The sequence below is a fragment of the Elaeis guineensis genome, chromosome 4 (genome assembly GCF_000442705.2).
Source record: "Elaeis guineensis isolate ETL-2024a chromosome 4, EG11, whole genome shotgun sequence".
NCBI classification, from domain to species: Eukaryota; Viridiplantae; Streptophyta; class Magnoliopsida; order Arecales; family Arecaceae; genus Elaeis; species Elaeis guineensis.
This window is the reverse complement of record NC_025996.2, coordinates 11902513-11925907: the sequence shown is the minus strand read 5'-3', so window position 1 is coordinate 11925907 and position 23395 is coordinate 11902513. Positions and strand designations below refer to the sequence as shown.

Genomic DNA, 23395 nt, shown 5'->3' with positions numbered 1-23395 from the left:
TCCTAGGCCTCAACCATTAATTTGGGACTCATATCTTCATTGAGCATGCCTTTGAGACATTACCAAGAGAAGTTAATAACACACGTACGTGTGCACACATGCACGTATTTGTGCATGAACAAACATACAAATATTAGACAGCAAAGAGGAAACTTATTCCTCATACCAAGCTATGCTAGAAACCTTGATGGCTCCATAATCACTACCTTTCCCAATTAATTTAAGATCTGAAGTGAATTCAAGATTGGATATAAGCTATGAGATCGAAATTGCATGCCTTTGAGTTTGATGACATGATGTTATATATTATATTATATTCTATTCTACTGATTAATGTCACAGTCCCCTCCTTTTCTTTTTCTCTTTGTTGGAAAACTACAAAGCAAAGCCACGTGCACATGCAGGAGAATGAAAAAGCCCCATACCTTCATAGTGCTTTATGCCTTTATGATAGTAAAAGGAGACCCCCTCCTTCTCACTCTTTACATCTTGAAACAATAAACCCATCCCATATTACGTAGAACATAGCCTTTGGGATCTCTCAGCTTTCATATGCTTTTACTCTCATTGTCTCCTTTTTTCTGCTTTCTGCCTCAATGGTCTCCTTGTCTTTCTCTCTTTTTCTTTTGCTCGATTCTCTTGTGGGCACCTCATTTCTCCTCCTAGTTGATCATATGATGCAGATGAAAGCTTAAAGATTCAATGCGGCCTTCCCAAGGTGAACTCTAGATTGGGCTTCTTTGTGCTCATCTCTGAGACGCACGATGAGTTTAAATCTGATACCATCTCGAAGCTTTTGTATTGCATGTCCTGCGCCACAAAAAGTGCTTCCATGTCAATCTTTTGATCTGACCATTGGGGTAGCTACAACACCAATGATACAATCAAAAGCAAATTATTCCTTTCCTTTCTTTTCTTTTTAACGCAGGAGCGAGCATAAAATAGCTATTCTTGGAGGAAGTGGCTATCAAAAAGGAACCACATAAGTTTCTTAGCTTTTGATGGTAAAGATGGTATATCATTATGCCGTCGACCGAAGTAATTATTCGCATAACATTTTTATATCATGGTGGTTACAGAGATTTATAATCATCATGAGCGAGGGGTCGAAATGAGTACCTCGAAAGAGTTAATACTCCCAGTGGTGGAATCCTTTGGCTTGTCATGAAACCAGCCTCCCCTGCTGCAAGAACCATCATGGAGGGAATATTTTTCCATCAGTGGAAATCCATGCAAGAAAAGAGTATACTGGGAAAAAGAAAGCCATCTTTCCCTATTAGCTTGTCATAAATTGCTAGCTTTATCAGCGGTGCCCATTGAATTAAAGTTGAATTCCCATGTGATTGCCCATTGCCCTGAGGAGAAACAGCAAGGAAGTTTCAAAAGGCTTAGCTTTTGCTCCAAGGCTTCAACCTCATGTGGGGGGGGGTCCCCTTCTTAGCCTTAGGTACCCGCAAAATCCCAAAGTAAAAGTTGTACCTTTTGACATAGATTTTTCAAGTGGGTCTGTTTCTTGGAGTGGGAGATAGATTGGCTCCCTAGTCTTTTTAAAACTACTTGTGGAGATCATTGCACCATCTTGGAGGTTCGATGCTAACCTGACCCTGGACAAATGGAACAAAGCTACAAGCTCTGGTGCTTTTTGTGAGCACTTGGATGGATATTGGTATTATAGAAAAGAAAGGGAATGAAGAGAGGGACTTTTATGTGCCTAAAGTAGATTGGACAATGGATCTAGCTAGGCAACTGCCGACACTCCTGCAACCACATTTTTAATTCTGTCATTGTTATGGCAATACCCTTTAGCAAACATTAAATTTCTCATTTCTCAAATATTAATTCTAGTGTCCAATTTTTCTATTCATTGAGTCTAATTTTTCATAATAATGTCAGTGGCAAGGTCTTATGCTGGCCAAAAATGAAGCCCAGGGAAGAAGAAAGAGATACTATAAGAAGCTATTTTGTGTTCTAATGATAGTGATTTATATGTTCCACTCTCAGTTTTACCAATAAATAGATCAAGTAGAAAAAATCTACAGCAGGAAACTCGTGAGGAAGTAAGCCGGAACAGTGTGTTCATGCTTCACTTCAAAAAGGAAGAAATATAAATAGAACAAGATTGCATACGAGAAGAATCAAAAATGGAGAAAGGTTGTGGTTCTTTTAGGCACAGCAAATCCTTTTGCAAGTTCACAATTAATATTTAAAATCTCAGGCCCACCTGAAGTTTCAGACATTGAACTTCCCATTCCACTTAAAATTTATCCTGCTTTCAAAGTGAAATAAATGGAAGATGTACACTAGAAATACTGGTTGAGTAGCTTCAATAACAATCAAGAATTGGGTCTTCCATCGCAAGAAACAGGAATCAAGAAATAGGTTAAAAAATTTATTTCTCATATCAAGTCAGGAGACTAGCAGTAGTCAAAGCTTCAGAAACCATTGAATCGTGCAATTGAGTTTCTTTCTTGGGAAGGATATATATTTATCTCTCTCTCTCTCTTTTTGACCATTGAGTAATCAAAAGAAGTAACTAGCTAGCTTCTCATAATGTCCATGAGATATAAATTACTTCTTCCTATCAGTTATTTGTTATCAATCAACTGAGAGGTCTTTTGGGATAATTAAATAGGTCTGTTAACCAACCACCCCCAACAAGAAAAAAAAAAACTCTTTATATACAATGAAGGAATCTTTCCGAACAGGTTATCTTCACAAGAAATAACTGGTTAGGAAAGGGGGGGAAAAAAGAAAACAAGAAACAGTAAGTTAATCATCACCTTGAAGTATTGTTCCATAGGCCAGAACGGGTGCTATTACTACCACCCGACCTTTCATGCTGAACTGAGGCTTCTGATGCATGGATATTGAGCAAGTTGTCATCAGAAATTTCTATAGGCTCTGTTTGGTCTGGGATAAGCAATCATTGCTATTATAAAAATTAGAATACAGGAAAGCTCTCCCTCCAGCAATAAAATGATAGACAAATGATAAAAACAATTGGAAGAAACAAATCATCAGAATTACCAGAAGAAGTGGCTGGTCTATCAGTAGTTTTCACAGTCCGATACATCTGCAAACATACATATAAATGTACCATGAATCACTATATAAAACAATTACGTGGCAGATTGATAAGGTAGTCCAATATGTACTTATTCTTATGGATAAAGTTCCCCCTCATCATATATTTTGAATTAAGATATAAAGTAAAATATTTATTTCTTCACAAAAGTGCCCAATTTTTTCATGCATTTCAACATTCATTATTGTGTGATATCAGCTATCATATATAACTCCAAGAAGATAAAATTATGGAGAAATGATGGTACATTGTACTTCATATATATTTTTCCTTTAGAATTGAATGTCGGTGCATTGATTTGCTCAGTATTTTGCTTTTCTTCCATACTTTTAATGGCATGCTTTCTGCAGCTCAAGCAAAAGCTGCTAGAAACTTGCAGAACTTACAAATCTCCAGAAAGAGAGAGAGAGAGACTAGCCAATAGGTGAGGAGATTTTTGATACCGTAAGCAAGGAGTAATAGAAGAAAAGAAGATCGATGATAGGACAAGAAAGCAAGAAAAAATTTCAGTTGAAATGATTTTTACTCTAAAAATTTTGAAGACCCATATTCTTCCCTCAAGTGGAATATCTAAAATTGATCATGGATCTTTCTTAAAAAAAATTTTAAAAAAAAGAAAACCATCTTGAATCAATTTGGAGTTTGATTTCCTTACTTTATACATGATTATGAGCTCAAGCTGCCCAAGTGAGGGGGAAAAAAAGGGCAGAAGTCTTAAAGAAACAAGAGTAAACCAAACGATGGAGCAGAAAGAAGAGAGGAGAGAACCGCTAAAAATTTTTTGCAACCTCAACACTGAAAACCCAACTGAGAGTACTGCAAGACTTGGAGAGAATTCCTCATAAAGAAGAAATAAGAGAACAGCTAAAATTTCTCTGCAACCTCAATGCTTAAAACCCAACTGAGAGGACTCAATAATTGGAGAGAATTCCTCACCTGTAAATGGGACTTCACATGAGCTAAAGTGAGATCTTTGACATCCATGAGCTCAAGAACAGACTTCGGCGTGGCCCCTAAGATCCAGACAGCGCAACAAATAACCAGAAACCAAGATCAGACCAATTCACACAAACTGAATTATGCATTCATATAAAACTGATGGGTCCAAAAAGAAAAAAGAAAAAATATTAAAGAAAGAAAAATTAATAAAAAAACACCAAGTTGATTCATACTTTCATGGCCTCCCAACAACTCCACAGCATGAACAAAACGCGCATGGAGGGTGGTCGTCCACCGCATCCTCGGCGCTCTCATGCCTCGCTTTGCAGGGAACCGCGGCAAAAACCGCGGCGATCTCGGCATGCCTTGCACCACATAAGGGATCGAAGAAGCAGTGGAAGATGAGTCACATAAATGCTGCTGGTTAAGCTGGTTTTGGAGGAAAGAGAAGGAAGGAGGGTTGTAGTACACCGGAATTCCTCTTATAGGTCTTATACTACCAAGATCTTGGCGATATCCGTCGTGTAGGAATTTTTGGTGGTGATGAAGATGGAAATGGTGCTGGTGAGGGAGGTAGCTGGTGGTGTTGGTGTTCGAGGCCACGCTCGGGTTTGCTAAGGAGAGGTCGAAGCCACTGGTGTCGGCCTTTGGTGTTGAAGTGGAGGTGCTGCTCTTGATGCTGCTGCTAGCGGAGTCCATGGCTCTCCTCCAAAACCCTAAATCCAGGGCCTCATCACTTCTGCTCCAGCCTGATGTGGGCTTGCTGTTTGGAGGACTAATTTGCAGAGATAAGTCAGGTTGCACCGGGAAAAGCTCCATTTTTTCCACCCTTCTCTACCTCCTCCGCCTGCTCCTACTTCTCCTCCCTATTCAAGCAATAATGCTGCTATTTTGCTGCCACTACTGCTTATACGAGACTCCTATGATGTGAGAGATGAGCGTAGTTGTGTATATGGGTGGACTGAGGGGCTTTGTTGCAATGGGTTAGAGAGAAATCGAAGTTATTTGAAAGGTGAGAGAAAGATGGAGTGGTAAAAAGAGTGTATGGTGTGTGGTGAAAGTTGTGGGTTCTTGCTTGTTTCTTGTGGGTGGGTGGGGGGATGTGTAAGAAAATGACACTTGGGTGGCTTGGCTTAGAGAGAGAATAAACGGAATCAGGCTTCGATTCCCTTGCACTCCTTTCACATTTTTATTCTTATATGGAAAGGGAATTTAATTTTAGTGACTCCTTAAACTTGTATGTCTCTCCAGCCATTAAGGTTACTTCGAGCTTTTCATTCAGTTTCAAACTCTGTTGTTGGTCTTGGATATGTCTTCTTATAGTCTTAATTCCCCACAACTTTGTACGTGTCCCTTCTATATGATTTCTATAGCCTAGGTTCCACTCCATAGCCTTGCCTTCCTTTCCTATGTTTCTCTCTCTGGCTTTTATTCTTCACCATTTACTGTCTGAATTGATGGAATGGAAAGTTGGAAGGACTCTTCTTCCATTCTATATACACATTTTATTTGTTTGATATGTCCTGTCAATGTGCCGAAATGGAAATATTCATCTTATATAACTTTTGAGTTTCTCACTTTCGTATCATCTCGTGTGAAATTGCCCCTATGGGAGGTTACCCAGGTTTTAGTTTTCTGAGAAATCACCTTATTCATCTGACTAGCTTCAAACCCTTTGTTTGATGGTCCAGTTTTGAAGATTAACTTGGTCACTGTCCTTTTCATGGGTAGTGGAAAAATTGCAATTTTAATTATTTCCTTTTTTTTTCTATTGGAAGAAGAGAAATTCTAATTAATGCGAAAAATGCAACCATACAGTGATATATATAATGAAAACCCAAAAAATCATTCCACTAAACTTTAAGCATGCAAATCATTTATGTGCTAACATGAAGTTTGAAGTATATCTTTCGTAGCGGTGGTGGCGCTTGCTCTTGAAGAAAATTGGTATGATATGGTTTAAAAGGAAATTATACATAGCTTAGTGCAATCAAGCCCATATTTCTTGCTGCTTTTGAGAACCCTGATTATAGTTACATTCTTATAATAAATATTAATATATAATATATACATTTCTTTCAACATAACAGAACCTAGAAGGCTATTTTTTTGGGAGAAAAAGGAGACCAGTTTAGTAGCAGCTAAAACGTTCAAACAATCTACAACACAGCAGAACAATTTGTTCTACCAATTATTAATTATAAAGTTTCTTATAATAACACAGATAAAAGTCAATAAAATTCTAGATATTTGCCTTTAACTTCTGCTCAAAACGCATTAGCTTTTAAAGCTTTTGGTTTGGAAACAGTACTCAATGTAGCCTCGTATTTACTATTTATCAGAAGAAGCCCCCATTCAATATACCATATCATTAAGTGAAAAATTAATAATATAATTTACATATTAATCATATTATATAAAACCTTGGATTAGCCAGCATGCCTCAAGAAAATATTTATCAATATCCTCACTAAAATATTAACATTCTATGTTTATTTACTAGATATATTTGTCCCTTTTTTTTTTTTTTTTTTGCTTACTGTAAAATCTTTTTTCCCCTCATTCTTCCATTTCCTCGTACTATGCTTCATTTCATAATCTTTTTTCTTTCTTTTTGTCTTTTACTGAATCTATATTCTGACTTATAAAAGGTTCCTGCCACTTTTATTAAAAACTATGATCATATTTTTTGTACAATATTTCATTTTCACTAGTAAATCCATATGTAGAATATAAAATAATTCTTTCTAAATCTTTCTACATTCCCAGCCAGTCTATTTCCTCTTTTATTCGACAAACTAGTGCCTGTAAACTAAATATCTACGAAAGAGATCATCCCAAGTAATTCATGTATGTATGCATGCGCACAAATAAAAGCTATAATTTTATTTCTTCTCTACCTATTCAATAAAAGCTATCTATTAGAAAATAATGATGTAAATCTTTATATTTCTAATTTATGGATTTCATTTTGTTTCATTATATTTGTATTTATTCATGGAGCTTCAATATAGTATTTGCTTACTTTATGCTTCTCTTGCTTCAATACAATATTTGTTTTTTCTCTACCAGTTGTGCTTCATGCTTTTGTGTGCTCCTATCAATATGATACTTTGCTTTGAACACCCACTTCAATCCAATGGCATTTTAATCTTGTGGTAGGTCCACTACCATGGCAATTGCTTCTGCCAAAATTGATTCGAAAGACACTTTTCTTTCAATAAATTCTAGCCATTGCCACAATTGTGCAATTCTTTCAGCCCCACCATTCTATCATGGCGTGTGAGGTGCTGTGATCTCCCTATAAATGTCAGTTTCTTCATAGAAGGGTCCATTAGATAAAAACTAACCACCCCATCTATATGAAAAACCTTTATGGATACCACTTTGTTTTTTTGATAGATAACTTTGGATTTTTTGAAAGCTACAAAAGTTTCAGATTTGTCCTACAAACAATCGATCCAACTCATGCAGTTGTAATTATTAGTAAATAACAAGAATATGGTCTCCTACTCAAGGACTTGGTCCTCATAGGCCTGCACAAATCAGCATTTATTAACTCAAGTGAATGAGCAACCCTCCATGACTTACTGGCAAGAAATGGCTTTCTCCATTGCTTCCTATACATGCATCCTTCCCATGCATCATCTAGAGAATCAATCTCAGAAGTCCAACAACCATACCTTTCTTATTCAAGAATATCTAGTCATTAATATTTAAATGTCGATAGCATAATTAATGCCACAACCTCGCCCATTATATATGTACCTCTACCGTGTCCTCTTCCCACTAATTATGCAAATTTGTCTTTCTTAGAGGATGCCTCATATTCACCTAAAATGTATTTACAACTTTTATTAATTCTAGCTTTATGAGCTTGCAAGGAACCTATATATTAGTTCATCAAACAAAAAGGCAGACATATTTAGACTCCTCAATTGCGACAATTACATGATCTAATTTTGGAGTTAAACTCCTCAAAAACTTCTCAACTACAGTTTGATCAAAAAGCTTTTCAGCATATGATTTCATCTGACTAAGAATAGTAGTAAGTCTAGATAAAAAATCTTGAATTGATTCATTGCTTTTTCATAGGTGATATTTCAGACTGTCAACAAAGGGATTGAAGTTTCATACTAATTACTTTCAACAAGCCCTAAAACTTCCTTTACAATTGTTGGATTTGTGTCCTAGAAGCCAATTGTTAGCTGACATATTATGTATTTTCAGGGCCTAAATTTGTACTTGTAATACTTTTATTATAAATAAAAGGCTTTTTCTTTCCAATCATGCTTATGTGTCCATAATTTATCCTAGAAATTAACAAAGATGATTTTTATATATTCTTAAAAAGTTAAAATTTGAGACATATATTAATTAGTGGTTAATTTCTAAATACTCCCAATCAAGAGATCATCACGAAGGACAATGATCAATTCATTTGAGATCGGTGCACGGTTCACCTCTCTTGTGGGCAGATGAGTCTTGGTCTGCAGTGTAGAGAAACTGGGGTGAAGGTGCAGGTGGTTATTAGAGAACAACTTGCACTGAATGTGACCAACACGAGAACCACATGGATGTCTACTCACTCATCAGTGATCTTCTCGATACTGCGTGGTATGAGTGATCCTTTGACCTGTGGTACTATTGGCTATTCGCAGCGAGGTTAATAAGTTTGACTGTACGTTCTCTTGGTCCCTAGCCATTCGGATCCTTGCTATGTATGTTGGCTTCAATAGGTTCATGTTCGCTGTTTGGAGTAAGATGCACCTAGATGAAATTTATCGACCTTGGTAGAAAAGGAGAAGTTCTATGTAATTTGCGAGATTGAGTTCAGAAAGTTTTTGGCCAAAGCAAGTATGAATACTAACAAAGAGTTTTCATGAAATTCATAAATAAACTCGAGTCAAGTCAATCTTACATAAGACTGATGATGGAGTTTGACGAGTTCTTCATAACCTCTGTCAAGTCGGACTCACGATAAAAAGACTAAATCATACGATAACTGTACCTAAGGGTTCGTATTTTCATTCTACTGAATTGTCACTACATACTGCTAGGTGTCACTGATGGATTGTGAGACTCATCGGGCGTCATCTTGATGATCGATGGCTCTCGAAGAGTAGAATTAGAAATATTTCAATCCATCAAAAAAGTTTCGATGATATTGTGATAGAGATCACAATATATCTCACTATCAAATAGAATGGAATCTATGAGATCACACATTAAGAGATTTAATCTCAAATTTGCCAATTGGACTTATGAAGTTTCAATTGGATTAAGGTTTATTTGAAACTCTATTAGGTTTATGAGAATCATGCTAGCACATGGTTAAACCTAATTCTTCTCGAGATTTTGATTTGATCAAGTCCATAGCCTTGAACCTAACCTAAATTCATTTGAATTTAATTGGGCTCTTAATTATAAGTCCAAGATGATTTAATTAAATCAATTAGTTGGTATAATTATCCTAACATTATCTCTTCCATATCTCCTAATTATCTCTAAATATGCATGTGGAATAGATGAAAGAATGGTGGCATAATTTTTTTTTTGAAAATTATTGAGCGCCATATCCTAGAGGGCCACCTCCTCTTATGTGTCATGGCGTGAAGGAGAGAGGATGGGGTCCATGCCCCATCTCTTATGGCTGGAGATCCCTTTGTGGGGCGCCAAGAGTTGACGTCCCAGCCACCTGACAAGTATTCCATAGATGGCTATTGTACATGCTTAAAAGGGCTGATTAATTATCTTTTATATCTGATTTTATTAACATAAATATATTTAAAAGGTAGAAGATTCTTATGAGATAAAATTTATTTTTAAGATAACAAGGTTCCTAATATGTGTTAGGCTTATGTCTATTTAAAGGGAGGTCTCTAGGATTTCTTAGTAATTAATTTTTCATCAAGAAAACTTTCTCTCTCTATCTCCACGTCTCTCTCTCTCATATTCTTCCTTTTCATGCCAAAGGTTGGGTGTTCTCTCTTCCACATGCCTAGAAGGAGTTTGGTGACTTAGAGATCAAGGATCGAGGAGAAGAAGAAGAAGGCTGCAAATCAAGGAGTTGATCTCTCAGTTAAGATCAAAAGAGTTAATCAGAGTCCTCAAGGTCAAATTTTTTTTGAGAAGAAGAATATTCTACAAGAAGAAAATTCAAAATTGATCCCAGTGGATACCCGTAGAGGTCGGATACATGTCGGCTCCATCTTCTACAAATCCAAGATCATCTGAAACGGTAAATTTCTATCCGCGCAAAGGTAATGAGATATGATCTCATTTTTTTTTATTTTAGATTAATTATATGTACTTTCTTTGGACTTGGGTAGGTTTAGATCTGGTATCTTGCATGTGGGGTTAAAGGGTTTAACCGATTTATTTTTCCTGTATATTTTTAAAATTTTAAAATCTACACATGCTGCCTACCCTATTTTCTATCAGTGGTATCAGAGCCAGATTTTTTAAAAACACATATGATCTAATTTTTAGGTTAGATCTAAAAATTTTAATAATTTAAAATTAATTTTGTACTGATATAAGGTTGTCCTGGTATAGGGTTTACCCCCTATACTACAAAGATTATCCTAGCACGAGATTGATTGATTTTAAAAATTATTTTTGAAATAATTAAATCAAATCTTTTAGATCTAAAATTAACATATATGATATATTTATTTTTATTTAGATCTAAATTAGAATGATTAAAAGTTCACATCAAACTGGTATAAGGTTATCCTGATATAGGGTTTACTCTCTATATTGTAAAGGTTGTCCTAGTTTGATGTGAATCAATTTTTGAAAAGATACTTTCAAAATATTTTAATATTATTTTAGATCTGATTTTATACATATTTGATATATTTAAATTTAGTTTTAGATCTAAAATTAATGTATTTGTGATGTATATTTAATTTAGATATAAACTACATATATTCAATATATGAAACTAGGTTTAGATCTGAAACAGTTTCAAGATCATAAGCCATTAATAGCATGCAATGAAATATAATCTAAAATTATTTTTAGATTAAAATTAAGTTGTTGCATGTGGGTATGGTTGAACAAATTAGTTCTAAGTGATCAAACTACAATTAGATCTAATTGATTAGATCAGGCTAAAACTATTTTTTGATTTTGAGTAGTTGATTGAACTAATCAATGGATGATTGGGATTAGATCAAAGGATTCAAAGTCGACTTTATTGTAGTTATCGTATCGATTCATATTTTGATGTGAGTTGATTGACTCAAGATCAAAATTTGCTCAGTGGCTCGGTCCATTTTAATAGGTTAATCTAATCTATTTTAATCGACTAATTTGGTGTCTAAGGTAAGTATTTAGATGGTGGTTATTTATTGATTTCGTTGTCTGATCTGATCAATTTTGATTGATGTCTAAGGAAAGCAACGGGGGGATCCCACGCATCTTAACTTATCTGACCATATTGGAAGATTTATTTCGTATTAGGTTACTTGTTGACTCGAGTTCACCCATGCCAGCTAGACTGGTTAGACATATTGATATGCTAATCTAATTTAATCAGTCGGATGTCAGATCTGCTGATTTAGAAGAGACCTAAACCTAAATCTCTCATTAAATATTAAGTCTAGAGGTCTTTCATCATTGTAGAGATGCGGTGTCTTCCTGGCATTAATCGTTTTCGACTGGTTATAGTGGTTCGGTTGCATCAAAAGGTAAACCACTCTATTGACATGTGATGTCTCAGGGTAGAGATGTGGTTGGGCCTAATAACTGTTAGGTGAGGATCCCAATGATGGTTTTGCACCCGCTGGTGAACGATGGGTTTGACTTAACTAAGGAATGTGCCAATAACTATTAGGTGAGGCCACAGGACTTAGAGACCTAACCCCTGCATCTTGCTTAGTGAAGCAATGGATAAAGTATTATCCACTCATCGTCTGTACTCAACAATAACTGTTAGGTGAGATGTGTATAGATTAATGAGACCGCAGTACCCACTTAAAATGATCGGGTATAGATTTTTGTTTCTCTACTTGAGGATGTAGGAGTTTTGAGAAAATAGTGAGAGTTTTTTGTTTATTTTTAAAGTTTTAAAATAAATAATATTATAAGTATAAAATTTAATTAAAAATTATAGTCTTTACAGATAATCATATCGAGTTCAAATCCTTTAGTCCGAATCCTCGATATACATAGATTGATCGATATCAATTACAAAGACTGACTCCAGAATTTGAGAATCGTTCTCAATTTGAAAAGCTCACCCATGTCTTCGATCAGGAAGCGCCTAAGTTACCTGCTCGCCCATCCGCTGATCAATGAGCTACACTTGAGAAGTAGATGGATAAAGATAATAAAGCAAAGTGCTACATCTAGCATCTATGTCCAATGATCTTCAGCAATAGCACGAAGACATGAGGACTACCAAAGAAATGCTAGTTCACCTCAGAGTGTATGGTGAACAGAGTCGAACAGCTCATTTTGAAGTCTCTCGAGACTTTTCAGAGCAAAGATATGTGATAGGCAGGCCATCAGTGATCATTGTTTGACAATGATCAAGGACATAAAAGAGCTTAGAAGCTCGGTATGAATATGGACAAGGAACTACAAGTGGATCTGATCCTCCAGTCTTTTCCTACTCATATGGACAGTTCATTATGAACTACCATATGAATAAGATTGATACTACTTTGTCAGAGTTATTGAATATGCTGGTGACTGCAGAGGGCACCTTGAAAAGTTCAAGGGGCACAGTTCTGGCTGTGGAGCGGGCTTCCTCCAAAAGGAAGTCTTCTTTCAAGAAGAAGAAAAATCTGCAAAGAAGCAAAAGAACAAGGCCAAGCCCAAGAAACAGATTCCGAAGAAGACCGATGATAAAGAAAATATATTGCAATGTCGAAGGCCACTGGAGAAGGAACTGTCCACCTATCTGGCAACTGTCAAGAATAGAAAGAAGGATGGGCCTTTTAAAGGTACATCTGAGTTGCTTGTTATAGAACTAACCTAACAGTTTCCTCTTCTTCTAGTTGGATTCTTGATTCTGGTTCAAGTGCTCATTTATGCACTTCAATGCAGGATTTTGAAGAAGTTAGGGGGCTGAGGAAAGGCGAGATCACTCTCCGAGTCGACAATGGAGCAAGGGTTGCTGCTGTGGCTGTTGAAACCTACCTCTGCGACTACCATTAGGATTAGTTTATTTTTGAAAGACTGTTACTTTGTACTTGTAGCTAGTAGAAATTTGATTTCTATCTCTGTACTGATATAGGATAATTACAATTTCATTTCAATAAAGATATGTGTTCTATTTATTTTAGAAATAAACTTCTGGCACGTGCTTTCTTGATTTATGATCTTTACTATTTGCATACCGATGCAAGTGTAAACATTAACGAGCAAATTATGAATGCCATAGGATCTAAAAGATCTAGAGATAGGATCAGCCAAAAGTATCTATGGCACCTTAGGCTAGGCCATATTGGAGAAGACAGACTCAACAAACTAGAGAAAGATGGTCTTCTTGAACCATTGACTTTTGAGTCTTATCCAGTCTGTGAATCATATCTTCAAAAAAAATGGCTAAGCTGCCTTTTGTGGGACAAGGAGAAAGGGCCACTGAGATATTAGCTCTGGTACACACTAACGTGTGTGGTCCATTTAATGTAAAAGTCAGGGGTGGCATATCTACTTCATAACTTTTATCGATGATTATTCAGGGTATGATTTTGTATATCTGATGCACCGAAAGTCTGAAGCCTTTGAAAAGTTCATAAAATTCAAACATGAAGTAGAAAAATAGATCAAAAAATTCATAAAGATTTTTCGATCAGATCGAGGAGGAGAATACTTTAGTGAGAAATTTCAGACCTATCTCAAGAAAAATAGCATAGTCTCATAATGGACACCTCCAGAGACATCTCAACTCAATGGGGTATCCGAGAGGAGGAATCAAACTCTATTGGATATGGTTCAGTTCATGATGAGCTTCACAAATCTTCCTGACTTTCTTTGGGGACATGCTTTGCTGTCTGTAATTTATTTCTTGAATCGGATTCCCTCTAAATCCATTCCTACCAACCATATGAGTTATGGCATGGTAAGAAACCAACTCTTGGGTACCTTAAGATTTGAGGATGTCCGGTCCATATCAAGAGACAGCAAACGGACAAGTTAGAGGCTAGATCTTTTAGAGCTCATTTTATAGGGTATCCTAAGAAAATCATGGGATACTACTTCTATATTCTGAGGATCATAATGTGATTATGAGCCGTCATGCCGTATTCTTGAAAAAAGAGTTTATCCAAGATGGAGACAGTGGGAGGAAGATTGAGCTTGAAGAGAAAATCTCTGAAGAGCATCGAGTCTGAGAATCTGAACCCAATAATAAGCCAGTAGATGTGATACCTCCTCCATCTCGTAGATCAAGTAGGGTCTCCCGTCCTACTGAAAAATACTTAGGTATTCTTACAGAGAATTTAGAGAAGTGTTCCTTATGGGAGATAGGGACATTAGAAATGATCCCAAAACTTACGATGAGGCAATATTAGATGTAGACTCTGAGAAATAAATGAAAACAATAAAGTCAGAAATTGACTCTATGCATTCCAACCAGGTTTGGTCTTTAGTAGATCTACCTGAAGGTATTGTACCTATTAGATGTAAATAGATTTACAAAAGGAAGATTGAATCGGATGGTAAGGTAGAGATCTATAAGGCAAGGCTAGTTGTGAAAGGTTATAGTCAACGCGAAGACATCGATTATCATGAAACTTTTTCTTTCGTAGCCATGCTGAAATCCATCTGTACTCTGCTTGCTATAGCAGCATTTCATGATTATGAAATTTGACAGATGGATGTGAAAACTGCTTTCCTAAATGGATATCTTGAGGAAGATATCTATATGGAGAATCTCTGAATTTCATATTCAGTGATAGTGATCACAAGATTTGCAAGCTGTAAAGGTCCATATATGGACTCAAGCAAGCATCTCAGAGTTGGAACACTCATTTCAATAATGTGATCAAAATGTTTGATTTCATCAAAAATGAGGAGCTATATGTGTATAAAAAGATCAATGGGAGCGCTGTCACATTTTTCATATTGTACGTGGATGACATCCTCCTGATTGAGAATGATATTTTCATACTGACATCGATCAAAATATGGTTGTCGAAAGAGTTCGCTATGAAAGATTTAGGAGAAGCTTCCTACATTCTTAGTATAAAAGTTTATAGAGATAGATTTAAGAGAATGATAAGACTCTCACAGCATATGTACATAGAGAAGGTGCTGAAGAGATTCAGTATGGAAAACTCCAAGAGGAATCTTTTACCCCTTAGACAAGGCATTCATCTCTCCAAGAAGATGTGTCCAGACACACCTGAGGAGATCTAGCGCATGAGTAAGATTCCTTATGCTTTGACCATAGGGAGCCTCATGTATGCCATATTATGTACATGTCCTGATATAGCACTTATTGTGAGTGTCACGAGTAGATATCAGGAAAATTCAGGTGAAGAATACTGGATTGCTGTTAAAAACATCCTTAAGTACTTGAGGACTAAGGATTTAATGTTGGTCTTTGATGGAGGATCGAAACTGAAAATTGAGGGATACATCGATTCAGACTTTATGACTGATATCGATGATAGAAAGTCTACAGCGGGGTGTATCTTCTTGTGTAATGATGGTGCGGTTAGCTGAAAGAGTTTCAAATAATCAATCATTGCAGATTCGACCAGTACATCGCCATCTCCGAAGCTATTAAGAAAGCCTTTTGGTTCAAGAAGTTCGTTGCAGAGCTGGGTGTGATGCCATCAGATGCATTGCACTACACTGTGACAACAACAGTGCCATAACCCTTGCTAAAGAGCCAGATCTCACCAGAAGTCCAAACACATAGAGCAGCGATTTCACATCATACGCGAATACCTCGAGAAGAAGTTCGTCGAGGTGCAGAGAGTTGACTCCATACTAAATATAGCAGACCCGCTAACCAAGCCTCTCAGCCAACAGAAGACCGAAGCTCACCTTGAGAAGATGGGTCTAAGATATATGGTCAATTGGCTTTAGGTCAAGTGGAAGTTTGTTGGATTTATATCCTAGAAGTCAATTGTTGGTTGACACATTATGTATTTTCAGGACCTAATTTATACTTGTAATACTTTTATTATAAATAAAGGATTTTTTCTTTCCAATCATGCTTATGTGTCCATGATTTGTCTTAAAATTAACAAAGATGATTTTTGTATATTCTTAAAGAGTTAAGAATTTGAGACATACGTTAATTAGTAGTTAATTTTTAAATACTTCCGATCAAGAGATCATCACGGAGGATAGTGATCAATCCATTTAAGATCAGTGCACGGTTCACCTTCCTTGTGGACAGATGAGTCTTGGGTCTGCAGTGTAGAACACTGGGATGAAGGTGCAGGTGGTTGTTAGAGAACAACTTGCACTGAGCATGACCAACACGAGAACCACATGGATGTCTACTCACTCGTCATGGTCTTCTCGATGCTGCAGTGGTATGAGTGATCTTTTGACCTGCGGTGATATTAGCTATTCACAGCGAGGCTACTGAGTTTAACTGCACATTTTCTTGATCCCTAGCCATTCGAGTTCTTGCTGTGTATGTTGGCTTCAATAGGTTCAAGTTCACTGTTTGGAGTAGGATGCACCTAGATGGAATTTATCGATCTTGGTAGAAAAAGAAAAGTCATATGTAATTTGCGAGTTGAGTTCAGAAAGTCTTTGGCCAAAGCAAGTATGAATACTGAAAAAGAGTTTCCATGGATTCACAAATGAACTCGAGTCGAACCAATCTTACATAAGACTGACGATGGGGTTTGACGAGTTTCTGTGACCTCCGTTAAGTTGGGACTCATGATAGAAGGACTAAATCATACGATAACTGCACCTAGGGGTTCGTATTTTCATTCTACTGGATCACCACTATATACTGTAGGTGTCACTGGTGGATTGTGAGACTCATCGGATATCATTTTGATGATCGATGGCCCTCGAAGGGTAGAATTAAAAATATTCCAATCCATCGAAAAGAGTTTCGATGATATTGTGATAGATATCACAATATATCTCACTATCAGATAAAATGAAACCTATGGGATACACATTAAAGAATTTAATCTCGAATTTGTCAATTGGGCTTATGAAGTTCCAATTGGATTAAGGTTTATTTGAAACTCTATTAGGTTTATGAGAATCATGCTAGCACATGGTTAAACATAATTTTTCTCGAAACTTTAATTTGATCAAGTCCATAGCCTTGAACCTAACCTAAATTTATTTGAGTTTAATTGGGCTCTTAATTATAAGTCCAAGAGAATTTAATTAAGTCAATTAGTTGGCATAATTATCCTAATATTATCTCTTCCATATCTCCTAATTATCTCTAAGTATGCATGTGGAATAGATGGAAGAATGGGTGGCATAATTTTTTTTTTTAAAATTATTGAGCACCATATCCTAGAGGAGCCACCCCCTCTTATGTGTCATGGCGTGAAGGAGAGACGGTGGGGTCCATGCCCCATCTCTTATGGCTGGAGATCCCTTTGTGGGGCACCAAGAGTTGGCATCCCAACCACCTGACATGTATTCCATGGATGGCTATTGTACATGCTTAAAAGGGCTGATTAATTATCTTTTATATCTATTTTATTTGGCATAAATCATATTTAAAAGATAGAGATTCTTATGAGATAAGGATCTATTTTTTAAGATGGCAGGGTTCCTAATATGTGTCAGGGCTTGTGTCTATTTAAAGAGAGGTCTCTAGGGTTTCTTAGTAATTGATTTTTTATCAAAAAATCTTTTCTCTCTCCATCTCCACGCCTCCTCTCTCTCACATTTTTCCTTTTCATGCCCAAAGGTTGGGTGTTCTCTCTTCCACACGCCTAGAAGGAGTCTGGTGACTTAGAGATCAAAGATCGAAGAGAAGAAGAAGAAGGCTGCAGATCAAGGAGTTGATCTCTCAGTTAAAATCAAAAGAGTTTATCAGAGTCTTCAAGGCCAAGGTTCTTCTTGAAAAAAAAAATCTTCTATGAAAAGAAAAGTTCGAGATTGATCTCGGTGGATATTCGTAGAGGTCGGACACATATGCGGCTCCATCTTCTACGAATCCGAGATCATCTGAAGCAGTGAATTTCTACCCACGCAAAGGTAATAGATATGATCTCATATTTTTCTTAAATTTCAGATTAATTATATATGCTTTCTTCTGGATTTGAGTAGGTTTAGATCTGGTATCTTGCATGTGGGGTTAAAGATTTAATCTGATTTATTTTTGCTGTATGTTTTTAAAATTTTAAAATCTACACATGCTGCCTATCCTGTTTCTATCAACAATATCATCCAAACCTCCTTTGATGTAATTACTGCTACAAAAATTTGAGAAAATTGTCTCATGGACAGCTTGCTGAATAAAAAACATTGCCTTCGAGTTCTTGCTTCTGTTCTCTCTTAATCTTCCCTTATTGTCTGGATCTGCATATCCATTCTCAACCAAATCTTGTAGATCTTAGGACATAAATAAATTTTTCATTTTAATAATCCAAAATTCTTAGCATTCACCTTTGAAGATGGAAATCAAAGGCTTAAAAATACTCTCTCTCTCTTTTTTTTTGAGAAATTTAATTAAAAATTGAGTAACATTTCCAATTTGTTGGAGGGTGATTTAGATGTCACCATAATGTTTAATAGAAATCAAATTAAAAATTTTTGTTTGCCCAAAGGTTTAGAAATACTCACTGAACTTGTCAGCCATGATGTCTCTCTCAAAAACTTTTAAACAAAGACTAGGGGTGTAGAAAATACTTACCCTCTTTGCTGACATGGTAAGCCATGAATCTAACATGTAGATCTTCAAGTTGCCTCTTTGATTCAATCATCTTCACTTCACCTAGGTGTGACCAAAACCCAGCTCTGATACCAAATGTTTGTTGGGAAAAGTTGCCATCCATGAAAAGAAAAGAGCTAAGCTCTGTCTCTGTACAGTGAGAACAGAGCAGAAACAGCACAAACGAGACAAGTAATAGAGGGAATTTTTGTTGGAAAAACCTTGATGCCTTGATGATCTTATTCATTGACAGATTGATGGATGTCCCTATAAAGAGGCTTACAACTATACGAATGTTCGTTTGTTAGAATCCTTCAGTTTCTCCACTAAAAACAAGAAAAATGCGACATGAGCAGGACACAAAAGCAGGATCCTACAGTTGCATTGTTTAACCCTAACACAAGGTAGCATGACATGCTTTATTTAAAAAAGTTTAGCAGTTTTTTTTTGGTTCTTGTTTTCTTCATTCTCCTAATGAATCTGATTTGGCTCTCTCTCTCTCTCTCTCCAAAAAAAAGGAAAAAGAAAAGAAAAGAAGCTAGTTTTGGGTTATTCTGATGTTCTCCTTTTATTTCCCTGCTGTGATTAAAAAAGAAAATATCAAAATATCATGCAAATTCGAAGGGAAAAAAGTTCACATATCCAATTCCAGAGTCATGTCACTAGAGAGAGTTATGGGCAATTTCTCCTGTTTCCTTTCACTTGGATAAAGTTTCCCAACATCAGATGCTGAGATGCATGGATGCAGGGACACCAACAGTGCCATGCCAATAGATGCAAGAAAGTGTAATGCTCATAGAGAAGAGATCCGTAGCTTTAAATGCTTGTTGGTGGGGTACTTCGATTTTACTGCAACTTTCCATCATGTATTTACCCTACATGGGCCCTGCGCAATGAGATCCTGGGGTCCCTTCAATAACCGGCGGTCAAAACTGTCAATAGCTAGAAAGGTAAAATAACCCGCCCACCGTTCTCCAAGACCTACCACATCTGAAAGCCTTGCTCTATTCTCACTTTTACAAGGCTATGCATTCTCACTTTACCGTGACTCTTTTCTAATATCCTAAACCTGCACACATATCTGGTGCAGGAAATCTTCCCCCAAACCCTAAGATTCCATCAATGATAAGTCCATGACATTAGAATGGGGATCCCCACAGGGAAAAGACAATAGATGTTAAAGTAATGTCATAAAGAAATCCTCCTAGTCCCCCATGAGCTTAATGACATGACATTAGAGTCTTGCACTGTGTGTGTGTGTCGTTGTGCTATTGTTGAGTTGTTAAATAGTGATGACTCTAGACACCAACAAGGTTACAGGACATCATCATGTGATGTCTTGTCCTTCATGCCACCGGTGGGACCTTATTATGATGGATCCATCAACGTCAACTCCCTCGTCGGGAGGTGAGAATTGGAGCCCCGGGTGATGCCATGTTCAGGAAATCCAACTATGGAAAGGAAGCATCTGGCCAACCTAGTAGGAATTCCACGCCTATTTAATGTGATTTGATCCTAGAGACTGTGTCTTGGGTGAAACCCAAGAAGAATCCTACACCAAGGCTGTGTCAAGTTAAGCTAAAATATTTAGGTCTGCTCTCAATTCTTGACTTGAGGAAAGGCCAGACCATGTGAAATGTGATAAATGGTCAATGGAACTCATGCAAGAAAACAAATGCTGTAACATCATTTTTTATCTAATATTTCTTCAACTTCATTCTTTTTAATCTTATCACCTTCCCCAGCTAGAGTCCAGGTTAACATGATCATGCAAATTGCCCCTTGTTAAAAAGTCCTCCCACTCTCAGATGTAAATCCCTTTCTATAAGATCGGCAAAACCAACTGGAGAAATGGAGAAGGGCTTGGTGGACCAAACTTTTGGAATCCCAAACCACGCTTGCTCTTCAACCTATCTAGAGAGGTACTTGGGCGTGGTGAAATTAGATGGAACACAGCCCTACCTATTTGACTAGGTTTAGCATATGCTGCATCACAAATTCCTCTAATCTTCTTTCTTCTTCTTTCCTCCTTTTCTTTTTCTTATATTTCTGGGTTGTTCTGTTATGTGTGGGGAATACAGATGCTTCTCCAACCAGGCCCAATGGCCCACCAGACATACCACAAATCTTGTCATTCATGGCAGCAAACAAAAACCATGCATCCACTGTGTCGTTGCAGTTTTGTCTTCCATAAAACTTTTCATGTTCCTGTCATCAATAAATCCTATATGGCATGCCTCAAACTTGTGACCACCTCCAAGGCACCAATCAGTAGGAAAGGCCACTGTTCTTTTTTTGTTACTATATTAATGTTACAGTATATTTCAGCCTACCACTTGACTGACTGAGCCTTTCGAGGGCCTTTGATAGATATATCATGTAAATTATTGTGAACCAGGCCAAGCCGATTTGAGCAGTGGAAAAGGGCAAATTGTTTGAAAGCTTTCTTTATGCTGCATCCAGAATGCTTCAGTGGCTTGGCAGTTATCTTTGTGTTCGTTTCTTTGTCTTGTCCTAGTGGGTTTGACTTGATTCCTTCTTGGAGTATCCTATTCTACTTCTAGTTTGCAGCATGGATTGGACCTGTTCCAACTTCCATGATCTTGGAGAGCTTCTCCCAACTTGTAACGCAGGAAAGGCATAACATTTGAGCACCAAAATCCCAGAAGCTTTCTTGGATTGGACCCACCAAATCATCAGATTCTAAGATTGACCTATCAAACTAATAGGTTCATTAGCATATTATGAGCCTTTGTACTTTCCTAGGAATTCAAATCTGCGACAAGTTCTACCTATCCCACTTGAAATAAAGGAATAATGTATATCTTTTCTTACCAAAAAATAAAAGGCATATCTTTTTTTTTTTTTAAAAAAAAAAGGAAAGAAAATATTTAAAGGTTGCGTCTTACTTCAAACACCCAGAACTCGCACACTTCTGGGAATTTGACCAGCCTATTAGTACAATGAACACAAGAGAACAAGTAAAAGCAAGTGCAGCGGGCCTACCATTAGTTTAGTCCTCTGTGATGACTGCTTAATGGACAACAAAAGGCTTAAAACATATCGAATCCCCTTTATTTTTGTCTTGGAAGACACGACTGCTTGCGTTTTAGTTGTCGGGGAGGCTAGCTGGTTTGCTGCTCTCTCTCTCCTGTTACTGCTCACGTGTCTTGATGCTTGTTTGGGACTACAGTACGCAGCAACCGTTATTTCTTTAAACCAGACATGGTGTTATTTTCTCGTAACACAACCCAGAGAGCTGGCTATCTTTGGCCGGTACTCTAAATCTACTAAACAATGAAAGGAATACAAACACAGGAGCTCTCTTTATTAAGTGGGTTTGTGGGAGGGAATAACCACTTTAGCATCATCCTATAATGCACCTTGGTCTGAATAAACTATATATTAAAAACCAATATAGGATAAGAATGACTGGCTGTTATTAATTGAGCTATCTAAAACTATTACATTACAAGAGAATTCCCCAACGGTCTACCAGAATTCACTTATAACTAGCATGGCCCATCTTTTGTTGAATGTGAATTGAAGCCACATGTAGCCCACGTAAAGCAAGTTGAAAGCGTCTTACTTCCATGTCTCGCACCTCATGGTAGCATTTGCATTCCAGGAGTAATAAAGTTGGTCAATTGAAGCATATTAACATTGCTGGAAAGCCCTCAAACCTGGCATAGCATAAAATTAAACCAAGACAGATGAATTCAAACTTTGGCTTAAATGCGGAAGGTTCGAGGTGTCGATGGGCTAGATCCGAGTCTCAAAAAGGACCAGCCAAACCAGTTAACATGTGTATGAAGTAATATGAACACGAGATGGAAGCAAATGCAATAAAGACTTCTGTTTAGGAGAAAGGCTCAATATATCGGTAGTGAACACTAGGCAAGATACATCTTACCCTAATCCTTACTGAACTTTTGAAGAAACATACCTGACCAGCTTAAGTCATCGCAGGATGCGATGCCTTGGGCCTTGTCAAACTCCAGCTGTGAGACCCACCGAGTTCACTAGGATCATGTGAGTGCAAACATCATAGGACGCGATCGTGTGAGAAAAAGCTTTGATGGCTGCCATCACCCCTTGAGCATGAGCTGAATTAATTAATTGATTTCATTAAAAACAGGTATAAATCAACCAAAGAGAAAAAGCTGGATATGCATAATTGCACATAAGTGTGCACAAAAAAAAGATGCATGGAGAGCTAACGTTATGGACTACTAAACTAGTTGATATTGGGCAAATCAGGTGACAAACAATAGTTGTTTCATATAAAAGCACCTCTTAGACATACACATGGCAGGATATGGCAGGACACAAATAAAAGAAGGTTTCCATTACAACAATCAAAGTGAATGTGAATGCCACACCCATGCTGGTCCTCCATCTTCCTTGAATTCTTTTTTTTACAAAAAGTATATCATTTGACTCTAAAGACTAAAAGCAAGTTCACCAGGTTTCTACCTTGGCGAGGCTCCAGTGCTGACCATTGTGATTGATCCCCACCAAAGAAATTGATG

At 37.0% G+C, this 23395-nt stretch overlaps 1 protein-coding gene across 2 annotated transcripts; it reads right to left on the bottom strand.

Annotated features, from left to right (window-relative positions):
• Positions 1–406: 406 nt before the first annotated feature.
• On the bottom strand, positions 407–5180 carry LOC105043952 (probable transcription factor KAN2). Of its 2 annotated transcripts, none has more exons than XM_010921682.4 (6): positions 4258–5180; positions 4022–4098; positions 3028–3073; positions 2781–2910; positions 1120–1180; positions 407–810 (listed from the first exon to the last, which is right to left on the bottom strand). In XM_010921682.4, exons 1-6 carry the CDS (start codon positions 4841–4843, stop codon positions 700–702), a joined length of 1011 nt encoding a protein of 336 aa, XP_010919984.2. In that variant the 5' UTR covers positions 4844–5180; the 3' UTR covers positions 407–699. The 2 variants fall into 2 exon arrangements, with proteins under 2 accessions (XP_010919984.2, XP_010919983.2); XM_010921681.4 differs by having other exon boundaries at positions 1120–1183; positions 4258–5118.
• Between the last annotated feature and the right edge of the window lie 18215 nt (positions 5181–23395).